Source organism: Exophiala mesophila (genome assembly GCF_000836275.1).
Source record: "Exophiala mesophila strain CBS 40295 unplaced genomic scaffold supercont1.1, whole genome shotgun sequence".
NCBI classification, from domain to species: domain Eukaryota; kingdom Fungi; phylum Ascomycota; class Eurotiomycetes; order Chaetothyriales; family Herpotrichiellaceae; genus Exophiala; species Exophiala mesophila.
Window position 1 is genome coordinate 2,227,664 of NW_015622504.1, and position 11,562 is coordinate 2,239,225.

General features: G+C 49.6%; 3 protein-coding genes across 3 annotated transcripts; 2 read left to right on the forward strand and 1 right to left on the reverse strand.

Moving 5' to 3' along the window:
* The first annotated feature begins 3,522 nt into the window (after positions 1–3,522).
* Positions 3,523–5,323, forward strand: PV10_00710 (uncharacterized protein). Its single transcript, XM_016364821.1, has 2 exons — positions 3,523–3,672; positions 3,771–5,323. The coding sequence occupies exons 1-2, from the start codon at positions 3,556–3,558 to the stop codon at positions 4,776–4,778; spliced, it is 1,125 nt and encodes a 374-aa protein (XP_016228470.1). The 5' UTR covers positions 3,523–3,555; the 3' UTR covers positions 4,779–5,323.
* Positions 5,324–9,103: 3,780 nt separating this feature from the next.
* Positions 9,104–10,562, reverse strand: PV10_00711 (uncharacterized protein). The gene has a single exon (XM_016364822.1). The coding sequence runs from the start codon at positions 10,499–10,501 to the stop codon at positions 9,266–9,268; it is 1,236 nt and encodes a 411-aa protein (XP_016228471.1). The 5' UTR covers positions 10,502–10,562; the 3' UTR covers positions 9,104–9,265.
* A 501-nt stretch (positions 10,563–11,063) lies between these two features.
* On the forward strand, positions 11,064–11,510 carry PV10_00712 (uncharacterized protein; the record flags this gene model as incomplete). The annotated part of the gene is made up of 1 exon (XM_016364823.1): positions 11,064–11,510. One exon carries the CDS (start codon positions 11,064–11,066, stop codon positions 11,508–11,510), a length of 447 nt encoding a protein of 148 aa, XP_016228472.1.
* Positions 11,511–11,562: the final 52 nt, after the last annotated feature.

Here is an 11,562-nt window from a genome sequence, read left to right on the forward strand (position 1 = left end):
AGGAAGAGTTGGAGCGGGAGTGGAAGTGGGATTGATTGACAGTTGATGGCTTTGCCTGCGAAAGGAATGCAACAACGCAATGCTCACTGCTTCACTACTACTGTCTGGTCTGACTGCTGCTCTCTCTGTTCCCTCCAGTGCTTCCTCACCAAAAGACAGACAGGTACGGAGGAGCTGCTGCTTCCCTTTGAGCTGAGGCGTCAAGACCCGCGAATTTGCGTGGCCAAGTGGCCAGTGGCGGGAAGTTGGTCATTGAGTCCCACTTGAATCATGGGAAGGAACGGGTGCTATGGGCGGCAGGCACGCAAATGGCCAGCATGTTACAGTTGCTCTTGACTAGGTACTTCGTACTTACTCCCTCCATGTCCACATCCCTCGCACCTGCCTGCCGTGCCTGGCCGCCTTGTTCGTTGAGGGTGCGTTGGGGGAATCGAACGGCAGACACTTAGTACCTGGTACTGCAAGTTGGATGTTGGCACCACTGCACTTTCCTCACTTTACTTCGCACTGGACTGGAAGTAGCACTGGTGATTCCAAGACTCCAAAATTCCAAAATTCCAAGCATAGTGCGTGTGCCTTCCTCCCCTGGACATTGGACACAAGTCAACGCCTGCAGAACCTCGACAAAGATTGTCGCAAATTGCAGATATGAGCCAGCGTCATGATAGATAAGTCAAAAGTCCTGCTGGTGGAGATGCGAGTCGCCTGAGCCGCCCCCCTCCCCCCGCCCCAAGAGTCTCAGTCAGTGCATTGTTGGCCATTGCGCACTGGCAACTCATGGAAGAATTGCTAGAGGCCAGCTCTTGGCCTGAAATCTGCATCTTTCCAGCTGGCATCTCTGTGCTGGAGTGGGGACCAGAGCTTGACTTGGAGATCATTTGGTCCTTTAAAACTCCAGCCGAACCTGATGTGGACTGGAGTCGGCGATAACGTCTGGCTAAGGACCGACTGGCGAGTTTCAACTTTTTTTAAGCCTGGTATTGGCAACCGCAAATGACGTCGTCCATGAGACACGCCGGAATCGTGAGTTGCATTGGATGTCGCAATTCAAGATTTCAATTGGTGCATAATGTCCAATGTGATAAGGATCTCGGCTGCACTCGTCCGATTGCACCGACTTGTGGCAGGAAGGAGTGGGATGTCTGCAAGTCCAAAGAGACAAGAATGAAAAGACTGAGAAGCAGCCTCAACCACCATAGGAGTAGTAATATTTGAAAGTGAGACGTGCAGTTCCATGAACTGTGGGCTGTAGTAATGGAGAATCTTAACGTACATAAAGCCTGTCTAAGACACCTCCGAACCGAGAAAGTCGTGAAGAATCGCCTCGGTACCATGCATGTTTCGACTTGGGACAGCTCGTCGAATGTTCGACGTTAACGAAGTTGTGTAACAGAATCTCTAGAATCGTTGTCGAATCTTAGGACTGACTTGATTGGGTTTGAGACCAGCCTGCATTATTACAGCATTATTACTGAAGCATCCAACCAGCCATTTGCAACCCGGCATAACCAAATATTTGGATGGCAAATATGATATCCTTTCATTTTCATTACAGCCGCTGAGGCGGGCGACGACGACGACGACTATCGTATGAGTATGCTGGTTTATCACAAACCGAAATTATACCTTGCCATGTGTTGAGACGTGGAAATCATGTGCAGGGTAGACGACTGGAAGAAACAGGCTTCAGGAATCTGGTTGGCCTAGAACTACACCTGATCAGGTAAGTCATCTTGAGTCCATCAAGTCTTTGCACTCCAGCAGGATCATAGTCGAGCCATGGCAAACCCAATGCGTAACCTTGACTCCACGCTTTCCATGCCATGCCCGCCCTTGTATCCTGGAGTGTCCAGGTACCGTAGAAACTGCTGGCCAAAGAAAAAAAGGAGACGACTGTAACCTTAGCTGACGCAAGTGGCAGTCAAGTTCATTCTGCAGGAACCTGAAGGAATGACAGAAGACGAGAATCAAAGTCCAAGGGGATTGACAGCCATGACAGCCTCCTTAACTGTGGCAGCTGTGCAGCAGCCGAAGCCTGTGCCTGAGAGCCCAGTGAGCCCCCAGCTTCCTGGCTCACTCAGGCCCTCGGGCTTGCTGCCATGCCTGGTGGGGTGCCCGAGGGCCCTGGAGGCCACCCTCCCCAGTGTCCCCAGGGTGCCTCCTGGGCCAAGCCATCCCAGAGGCAAGGCACGCGCCCACACTGACCAAGACACTATAAAAGGACCAACCGACTCAGTCAACAACGGCAAGACGGAATTGCACGCTGCACGCTGCAAGCGCCAGATCGGGCGACTGCAGCAACAATAAGAATAAAGTGACTGCAGGTCCCGAATCGCCCATTTCCACCACGTCATTGGGTCGTCCAGCAACGTGGGTTGGAAAAGGATCCAGCCGTCTGTCAATTGTCTGGTTGTCAAAAGTCTAAGAGCTGCATGCAACCAATGCCGCGACCAATCTTACCAGCCAGTCAATCGACGATTCCAGTGGGTGCCGTGGTGCCGCACACAAGGCCAATGCTGGCTATCAACTTCCACAAGCTCGCTGCACGCCCAATCTGCAGCCGGGGACTCTGGCACCAAGTATTGGAGGGTGGGCGTAGGGCCGTAGACATAGGCGAACGGCTCTACCGACCACCAATAATGGCCAGCAATGACCGAGAAGACCGTGTCAAAGTTGACATGAGACTCCAGCCACGGCAAAACCCAGCGACCAGGCCAGCGAGACTGGTGGCAGCACAAGGCCTGAGGCACGCTGAAGTTCCCCTCCGGCCTGGGAGTGGGTAACAGTGGCTGCTTAAACGCAAACTAACCAAACCCCTCTGTGTCCCCCGTTTTCTTAACCGTGTCTGGCAAGGTCCCGGCTATTCTAGTTAAACATTGACCACTAAAGACCAGGATCCGTGCCTGAGCCAATGCCCGCTAGAAATGACAGCCTCCGCCAATCATCAACCATACCCGCTTGCTTTTTGCTTCACCTCTTCCGATCACTTTGCACTTCATCACGGTAATCTTCTTCAATTGATTCACTGCCTGGTAGTTGGATTTCTGATCGGTCTCTGAAATTGTTTTTGTTGTTCCTCTCTTTGCTCTCACTCTTTTTGTGTCTCTCAAGGGTTGAACGCAGCCAGAGACGACACACAAACCACAAACTCAACCCACAATAAAGTGTCTCTGACCAACCTCAACGACCCATTCTCAGGCCAGACCCAGTTTCACGCGACCGCCGCCGCCGCACAAGCCGTTGCCCTGCCCCGAAAACTCCAGAGTCTAAAGGCCTCCTGTGAGCAAAAGCCCCCACACGACCTGGGCTCTGTCAAGTAGCATCTTAGGCTAGCCTCTAGCACTCTGTCTAACTCGTCCCGTCGTCCCATCTCCGAGTTAACTTGCTTGCTGCATACCTACCTAGCATCTAGGACCTGGATCTCCATCCACTTCCTAGCCCTGCGCTTTGACGCCTCGGGGCAACCTCAGATATTTGACAGCCCCTACGGCAAGTTTCTTCCTTCTTATTACTCTGGCCTCATTCCTTCAGTATTGGGATTCACAAACACCTCCAATGTTGGTCTCATACGCTCCTGGGTTCTGTAACAACATGGCTTCTCAGCAACATGATCCATTTGTTGCATCCCAGCAGGTCGCTGAGAAGGTCATGAGGAGAGTCGAAATTGCAAAGGTGCGTAGCCACAACCAAACCTCCCCTCACCCACCACGACAATCTTGCACATTCTTGGTCAGGATCAACCACAATGCTAATTCGATTCTTCCTTGCAGGTTGCTCGAAATCTTCAAGACTGCCTGGCTTTTGCAAGTTTCAAAGCTCAACATGGCTGGCAAGATCGTACCCTCTCCAGCATCGAGCCCGAATTTGCCGACAAATTGAAGAGAAAAAGACCGTCTCACGACGACCACCGTTCTGACGGAACTCTGGATTCTGACGATGACTTTGTCCCAACATCTTCCATTGCTACCAACCGTTTCTCCAAGCCTACCAATGCCACCTTCAAGGTTCCTGAACACCCGTCGTTCCTGTCAAGAAAAAGAATTCGCTCGTCTTCCATTAACTTGGAAAGATCTTCCCTCACCACAAGCTGGAAGCAAGACCACCACCTGGCTCAATCTTCTCCCATGCTAGGACGAACACAGTCATTCCAAGGTGGTGGTAACTTCCGTCGAGACGTACTCGACCTCCCTCATTCATCTCATGACGACTCTCCTATGTTTGATGTCACATCTGACGACGACGATGCCGATCTTCCTGTGCCGTCCTTTTCTCACGAGCCTTCGAGCAGCATTCTGTCTTCCTCCCCTCCAAGAACACCCCCTCCTGTCAGACGTATGCACAATGATCGTGCAAAGAAAGCAGGTGCCGACGCCCTCATCTTCCTCGCCAACTCCCCTTCACGTTCCCCAGCAGGCCACTCCAGCCGCCCTTATCTTTCGAGAGAGCCACCCTCGACACCACCTTCCCAACACTCGCATCTTCCCTCATCTGTCATGAACACACCAGGATTGAATATGGGTCTTTTCAATGGAGCTCTACAAACCCCTGGTCAGAATTTTAACCTGGCCGACTTTTGTAACGTCACTCCATCCCCTGCTCAAGCACATTGGGGCGGAAGAACACCCAACCTAGCAAAGACCCCAAGCCGCTTTGCCAGGAGATCATTGAATTTTGACAACATGCAACCCGGCAACGGCAGTCCAACAATGTCACGCAAAAATCCTACGAGTCACGGTCTCGCACTTCAACTCGGAGATGAACTGATCCCGAGATCCTAGCATACATTACGAGAACCCAAACCTACTTCTGTCGAGCAATCGACATGGTTATGAAGCTTCAAAAACTCACGACACACTCACACACCTGACTTGTGTCTGACGACCTACTCGAATGATACGAATAGCATACAACGAGGTTTTGTTTTTATTACAACGAACAGCAACGACCAGAAGGAGCACAAGGGAGAAGGAGTATTGACTGTTTCGAGAAAAATGGTCTTTGAGTGCCCATCAAGGAGCATCATGGAGCTGGCTTCGGTGTGGGATTGGGACAGGCAGGCTGGTAAGGAGCGTGGAAACATGGGGCACCAACGGCCGAACTTGTCACTGTCTATTACTGTTTGATTAACCGTTTGCCTCTCTGCCCGCACATCCATTATTGTCTGCGAGTCTGATCACGGGTTGAACAAGGTTCAATTGTCCCCACCAACATTAATTGCAGCAAGGTTACGAAAGGGAGCATGAATTCGGTTGCTGTTTTTGCAAGAGGTACTAGGTAGTTTACAACCCAAGAGAGCTGTAGTACAAATAACACGATGAACCAATCCTTCAGCCAGTCTTTACCAGAGCTGCTATCCCAGAAGAGATGTCAGTATGATGTGAGCAGGTTGAATACGAGCACAAAGTGCCTTGGTCCAGGATGTCCAAGAACCCCTCCCTATGGCAACTATAGCCTCGGCGGACGGGGGCAGCCAACGCCTCAGAATCATCATCAGCCCAATCAACGGAGTAATCTCATCTCACGAAACCCAGTCCATCGCATCCGTCCACCCATCCTCATCCTCCCCTGGCATGCCTGGCTTCTCCCCGCGTTTCGTCAGACCCGGCGTACTCCCAAAGAGGCTAATCATTCTCACAAGACTATCAAAAAGATTACATCCCCGTGGAAGGCTGGGTGCGGGTGCCAGAGTGCCACCCAATCTCATATGAAAGGAGACTAAACCAGGGAGTCGACGGAACCTTATGCCAGCACTTTAACACGTCAAAAAGTCAATCACCAACCCGTCAAAAGAAAACTCAAAGTGCCACCACGGAACGAACGCTGTCTACTTACTCCGTACTGTAAAGTATCCGTAGGTAGAGACGGCAGTCCAGTCACATGCACCAAGGCTTCCCATGTCAAGGGTGACAAGCAAGCCACACGGGCTTATATCTTGATGTGAGACGACACTATCTGATGACCAAATCTGCGAGTGATAAGTAGTGTGGAGAGCATAACGTCAGTTATCCGTAGTATTACGACTTGCGTGCTTTAGTTAGAGAGAAGCAGTGGATGTTAACGATAGTTACCTGAGTTACCTTACTTTCTGCCTTCTATGCAGAAACACTACTGTACCTACCCAGTAGTTTTCAATTTGGTATATGACAGGAATTTCAGCAGAGAGGTCCCGAGATGTCTCATTATTCTTGGACCGTGGAGCATACGTATGTACTGTAGTAAAGAATATGGGGCTTGAATCCTGTCGCCCTATACAAAAGGCAACCTCGCAGGTACTCGTACGCGCATGATCGCATAAGCGTGTTACTTACAATCTGCAAAAGGACTTGATCATGAGCATGGCAATGCACCATGACGAGGCGCCCGCCACCACCACCACTAGACGATCCGGTTAGCCGTCAAATTGTTGTAAAAAACTTGCAAACACAAGCCGCTTCGACCAACTTTTGGACTTGTACCTTTCAAGCTTCTTTTCATGGCGTTTACTTATCAGCTTCCTAAAATATCAGGCAGTGCATTTTCCAAGCATCAAGAAATAGAAAACCCCTCTTCGGTTGCGGATATCTGTTGCGAGACTACCGTACATTCCACAATCAGATGGGTCAAATCATTGGCTCATGGAATTCATATCCAGCATTACTGTCATTCGACATCGCATCCTCTAATGTACATACCTTAGAGTCTTTTTTGGCCATAGTAGACCTTGCCTGAGACCTGTCCCATTGATCGATTACTGTCCTGTCCAGTCCTGTCCTGCTCGTAGATTAGGCAGGTATTAGAGAGGGGTCGGGCATTCCGGCCCCTTCGACTCATCATCTCAGCTTGTACGTAAAACCCAGGCGGTTCAGCGTGCGTGCAAAGCCACTGTGCCACTACGTGTAGGTTTGGTCTTTTGATAACGTGGCATGGCAAATAACCACTCATCCGGTGACTACCAAAGGTCTTCCAGCCTTCCACGCCTATCCTTGCCAGGTTTGGCCGGCCTGGACATCTTTTTTTTCCTTTTGATGTCTGACTTCGACCTGGCATGGTGGCCAGTTGTGACTCTAAGCGCTGGGGTGGGACGACCATCCGGCGACGCCCATCGATACTTATTAGAGAGGTAATTGAAGATGAGGAGTGCATTTTGGATATGTGGATGGTGGATGCATGGATGCAGACGACAACGGATACTTCCGAGAGGAGTTCATGCTGAAGCTGGCCGAGTGGTCGTTCGAGTCGTTTTGCTTTCAGCGGCTGACACGTAGTAGGAGGAAGAGCGGGAGAGCGAAATTAGACAGCATGGGATGGGAACCAAATTGGGTCTGAGGCTCTGTGTGATGCGCTTCGTTTTGCTCTTCTGCCCATACTTTGCCAGGCCTGCAAGAACCGACACGCTTTCGTTGCTGCTTCTCGCTTTTACTCCTGTGTATCCACAAACCCCACGATCTGTGACCATGATTATGGTTGGTGAGTGGATCAAGTTTCCAACTTTCGTGTGCGCCGTTGCCATTGCCGTTGCCGTTGCGGCTCGTACTACTGTCGGTGGAAGGTGGAAGACGATTTCAAATCCATGCACAGAGGACCATCCATCCTCTCAGGTTGTTGGTGGCCACACCACGCTAACAACATCCTTAAGCGAAACCATGCATTGGGATCTTCAAGCTGAAGGTCTTCTCGTATGTATGACCGACGGGAAAACACATCATTCATCCCATGCGAACGTGAATGCAACCCATCCCATCATGCGAGAAACTTGGCCGTTGTCCAATGCAGTCATCTTGCATATCGCTTCCCCCGCTGGGCCGGCTTTTTGTTTCTTGACCGACGTAACTGAGACCGACCATCATGGGTCAATTCTGCTAAAGGCAAACACTGGGGTTTTTTTTCGTTCCGAGACATGCAGATTTAGTTATCTACTCATGGTGTGGAAGTTGCAGGCACATGATCATTGTTTTTTGGTGTCTGATTCCTCCCGCTTACCTGTTTTTTTCTTAACTCTAGAATTTTTCTAACATGGAATAGTCCCCCCTAAGCTGAATTGCATTGCATCATTCAACTGCAATCCACAGCATTTAGGCATGTTTAACGGGGATGATGTGGCCGCTGGAAAACCAGTTAAACGATGAATTGTCATGTGTTGTATACTTTTTTCCCGAAACGAAACAACGAATTTCCCACTTTACGCGTCGGCACGCGTCTTGATCATGTTAGTGACACGCGCTAGGGATTTAGCCTTCCTTGGTATCTTGGCAGAGCGGGGGGGGGGAAAGAACGCCGCCTTTACTGGGGGGGTTGGAGATGAGTTTCTCGAGTGGCTGAACAATCATCCATACAACTACCACAAAGCATCAACTACTACTGCGCAATGTGGTAATCAACAATCAATGAGACGATTTCAGGCCTACCATGGGCTTTGTTCTCGCTTCTCGCTTCTCGCTTGTCGTGCGAGTGCGGCTCTTAGCCTGTTTCCTTCCTGGTTCTTATGTTCTTGTGTGCGTGTGGAGCTACAGTGGGAGTCAGTGATAGTCTCTAGATACCTTAATCAAAAGTCATCACTACTACTACTACTGTAAATTCTTACCGAGTCTGAGATTGATGAAGAAATCGAGATCGGTGATGTGATCTTTTAGTCTCCAATTATTTGATTACGTTGCTGACATTGAAGTTTCGAGTTTTCAGCCCACCTATTTTCTTTTTTTTCTCTTCTTGCTTGCGCGCATAAAAAAAGGCTGTGGGATCCTGAGGCTGCATTGCATTGCATACTAGATTCACTCTGGCAGCGGCGATCGCGTACGATCTGCAGTAGCGACAGAATGGAAGAGGAAAATATATTCAGTTGCATACTTCGGATAGATGTAAGGTATCTCCACTATGTTTTGTAGTATTTGACTATCATTGAGGCTGCAGACTATGTAGGTGCTAGTAAGTAGGAGGTACCTTAGGTATCTAACTAGCAGCTGTCTACGGCTGAAGCCTTGGTGCATCCACTGCACCGAACTGTCGTCCAGTGACAGCTACGACAGCTCTCTTATACTTGATAGTCATGACTATGTGGGACTCGACTCTTTGCTAAACAGTTGAATTGAGGCTGGTTGTCATCCAAGGAGGTAAGTACCTAATGTAGGTTTGTGTGGAACTATTCATTCAGCTGGACACTGTCTGTTCTATGTATGTCGGATGGTGTACAGTACTTTGTTCACATTCGTAAGCTCTGGTTATTCCTTGACGCTATGGATCGGAAATTTGTTCTCGTTCTTGTGCTTATTCTCTGGTCATTTCCAATGCATCATTTCGAAGCAACTCGTTCTTCCCATTGCACACCAACCCACTCTTCTCGAAACGTAACCTGGCCTGGAACACCGCAGTTGTTGACACAAGTTCCTAGCAAGATCGTACCCCATTCCATTCCATCATCTAGATCCATGGCCTCGTCCTTCTCAAGCTCGTAGATCAATCCTGGCACCAGTTGCAACTCAAACACTCTCTGTGAGCCACAGCTTTCACATCGAGGCATTCCCCTCACCGCACCGGATTTCCCATGTGGTACTACAAATCGGCTTGACACGTTATCGTTGCCTGAATAGAGTAATGGCTCGCCCTTGAACTCATACCGCAGTACTTGCTCAGGATTCTGTGCGATTCGATCGGAGAATTTTTGAAAGGTTTTGTCGAGAGAGGATTCGAAGGTATCTTTCTCGAGGCCACTACCACTACCACCTGCACCGTCTTCTGCCTCATACTGTGTCTTTGAAGTATGGGCTTCTGTAATTTTAGATGTGTCTTCCTTTTCGAGCTCTTCCAGACTGGAATCGAGGTAGAATGAAGAGTATGGAGAAGGAAAATCCGAGTTCTCAGGCCACGGTTCGGTCACGGGCTCTGGGGTGGAGGTCTTTTCTGGATTCGTTCCAATCTTTAATTTATCTGCAAAGGATTGTGTCGGGGGTTGGATGTCTTGAACAGGTCTTTGAGGAGGTAGAGATGCGAGGGATGAGGGTGAACCGATGGATGCGAAGGGGTTGGCAGGTTGTGATGATGGTGCAGCGCTCGAGGAGAATGGATTGGCATTATTTGGTCGGGGAACAGTCCCGCTACTGCCACCAAAGATTGCAGACCCGAGATCTGGCAGCGGTTGCGGTTGTTGGGCCTCCACGGGCTTTGTATCCACCTGTTTCTTTTCTCTGGATGCTGGTTTCCTCACTTCTCGAAAAGCTCGAATACTGCCCGCCTTCTTAGAACAGGTTTTCTTTCTGCAGGAGAGTAGATGCAGCCTGCGTTCGTCATGAGGGAAGAATTTCTGTAGATTGGCGTCCAACTGTAGTAACAGCGACATGTAACCATTGCATACTTTGCATTTGGCGAGAGAGGCTGGAGGGGGAGACTTGGGGTCTAGCCACGTGGGATATCCTCCAAGATGGCTGATGTCGTCGCCGGCGGATTCGGTACTGGCATAACCTAGGACGACATTTGTGGTGGAATAGTCATCGTCACCAGAGTCCGAGGAGTCACTGTCGTAGTTTGGCATGTCTGTCTGAGGGTTTTGGGCACGCAGCCAACACCTTGAGCACCAATACGGCCAAACTTGGTCAATCACCAAAGATTTTGATAAAGCGCAGCGTCGGATAAAAATTGATACGGAGTGGAATTTAAGGTGCGGAGGTGGATAAGGGGGCTTTGCCTATTTGGGTTAGTGTCTTGGGTCTGATGCGAACCTTGTTTTGGCCGTCCAGCCACGTGGATTCGATTTCTGTTTCTGATTTCCGTCTTGTGTCACCAAGTTGATGGAATACAACTGGAATGTATTGCAGCTAGAAGAGACCTATGATGACTGAGGGCTGGTGATGCTCGACTAGGTCTTCCTTAAAGGTGAGAAATTGTTCTTCTAGGTGACATGAACGTGGAGAGCCTGTGCCTATGCTACTGGACTGGGCAAATCTTGATCGACACTGGGCAAGACAACACTGTCAAAGGCATTGGCATTGAAGAGTTCTCCTCACAATATGACTCGGTCGAGTTCACTCATCCTGACATCAATCTCACTTATGCGCATGCACCACAAGTAACACGCTTTGCCTCCTTTATCAAATATGGCATCAAGCATGTCCAATAATCAGATACAACGCCAAGTTTCCCCCAAGTATTCTTTTCCCAGCGGCTCCAGAGGTTTTATCATCTTGATCTTTGCCATTTTAATGGTCTTCTCTGCACGGCGGAAGAACATTGCACCAGGTACAATCATCCACGATGAGGTTCAAGCAAGATGGGGCGACCGTGGTGTCCAGTTTCTCAAGCCAGTCCAAGACACCTTGTTCTACTGTTTGTATGGAATTCATACAATGGAGGTGGCATTTCTTGCAGTATTTCGACTGCCAAGATATAGTATCAGCGTCTTCAGCCGGCTGTGGCTTCAATGGATCTTAACAGCTTTCATCGGAGGCATCATTATCTCACGCCAATTTGAGGAGGTCGTAAATCAAGAGCATATCGAGACTGCCGGCAATGGATTGGAAGAGAAGCCAAGGCTTCTAGTTTGAAGCCGGTGGCATGAACAGGGGCTGCAATCACTACTCCTTAGCTGAATCAATG

Excerpts from the sequence above, each read along its gene's own strand:
- PV10_00710 (XM_016364821.1), top strand. The coding sequence starts at position 3,556 with ATGTTGGTCTCATACGCTCCTGGGTTCTGTAACAACATGGCTTCTCAG. Across the intron at positions 3,673-3,770 it reads GGAGAGTCGAAATTGCAAAG|GTTGCTCGAAATCTTCAAGA; the intron begins GTGCGTAGCCAC and ends TCTTCCTTGCAG.
- PV10_00711 (XM_016364822.1), bottom strand. The coding sequence starts at position 10,501 with ATGCCAAACTACGACAGTGACTCCTCGGACTCTGGTGACGATGACTAT.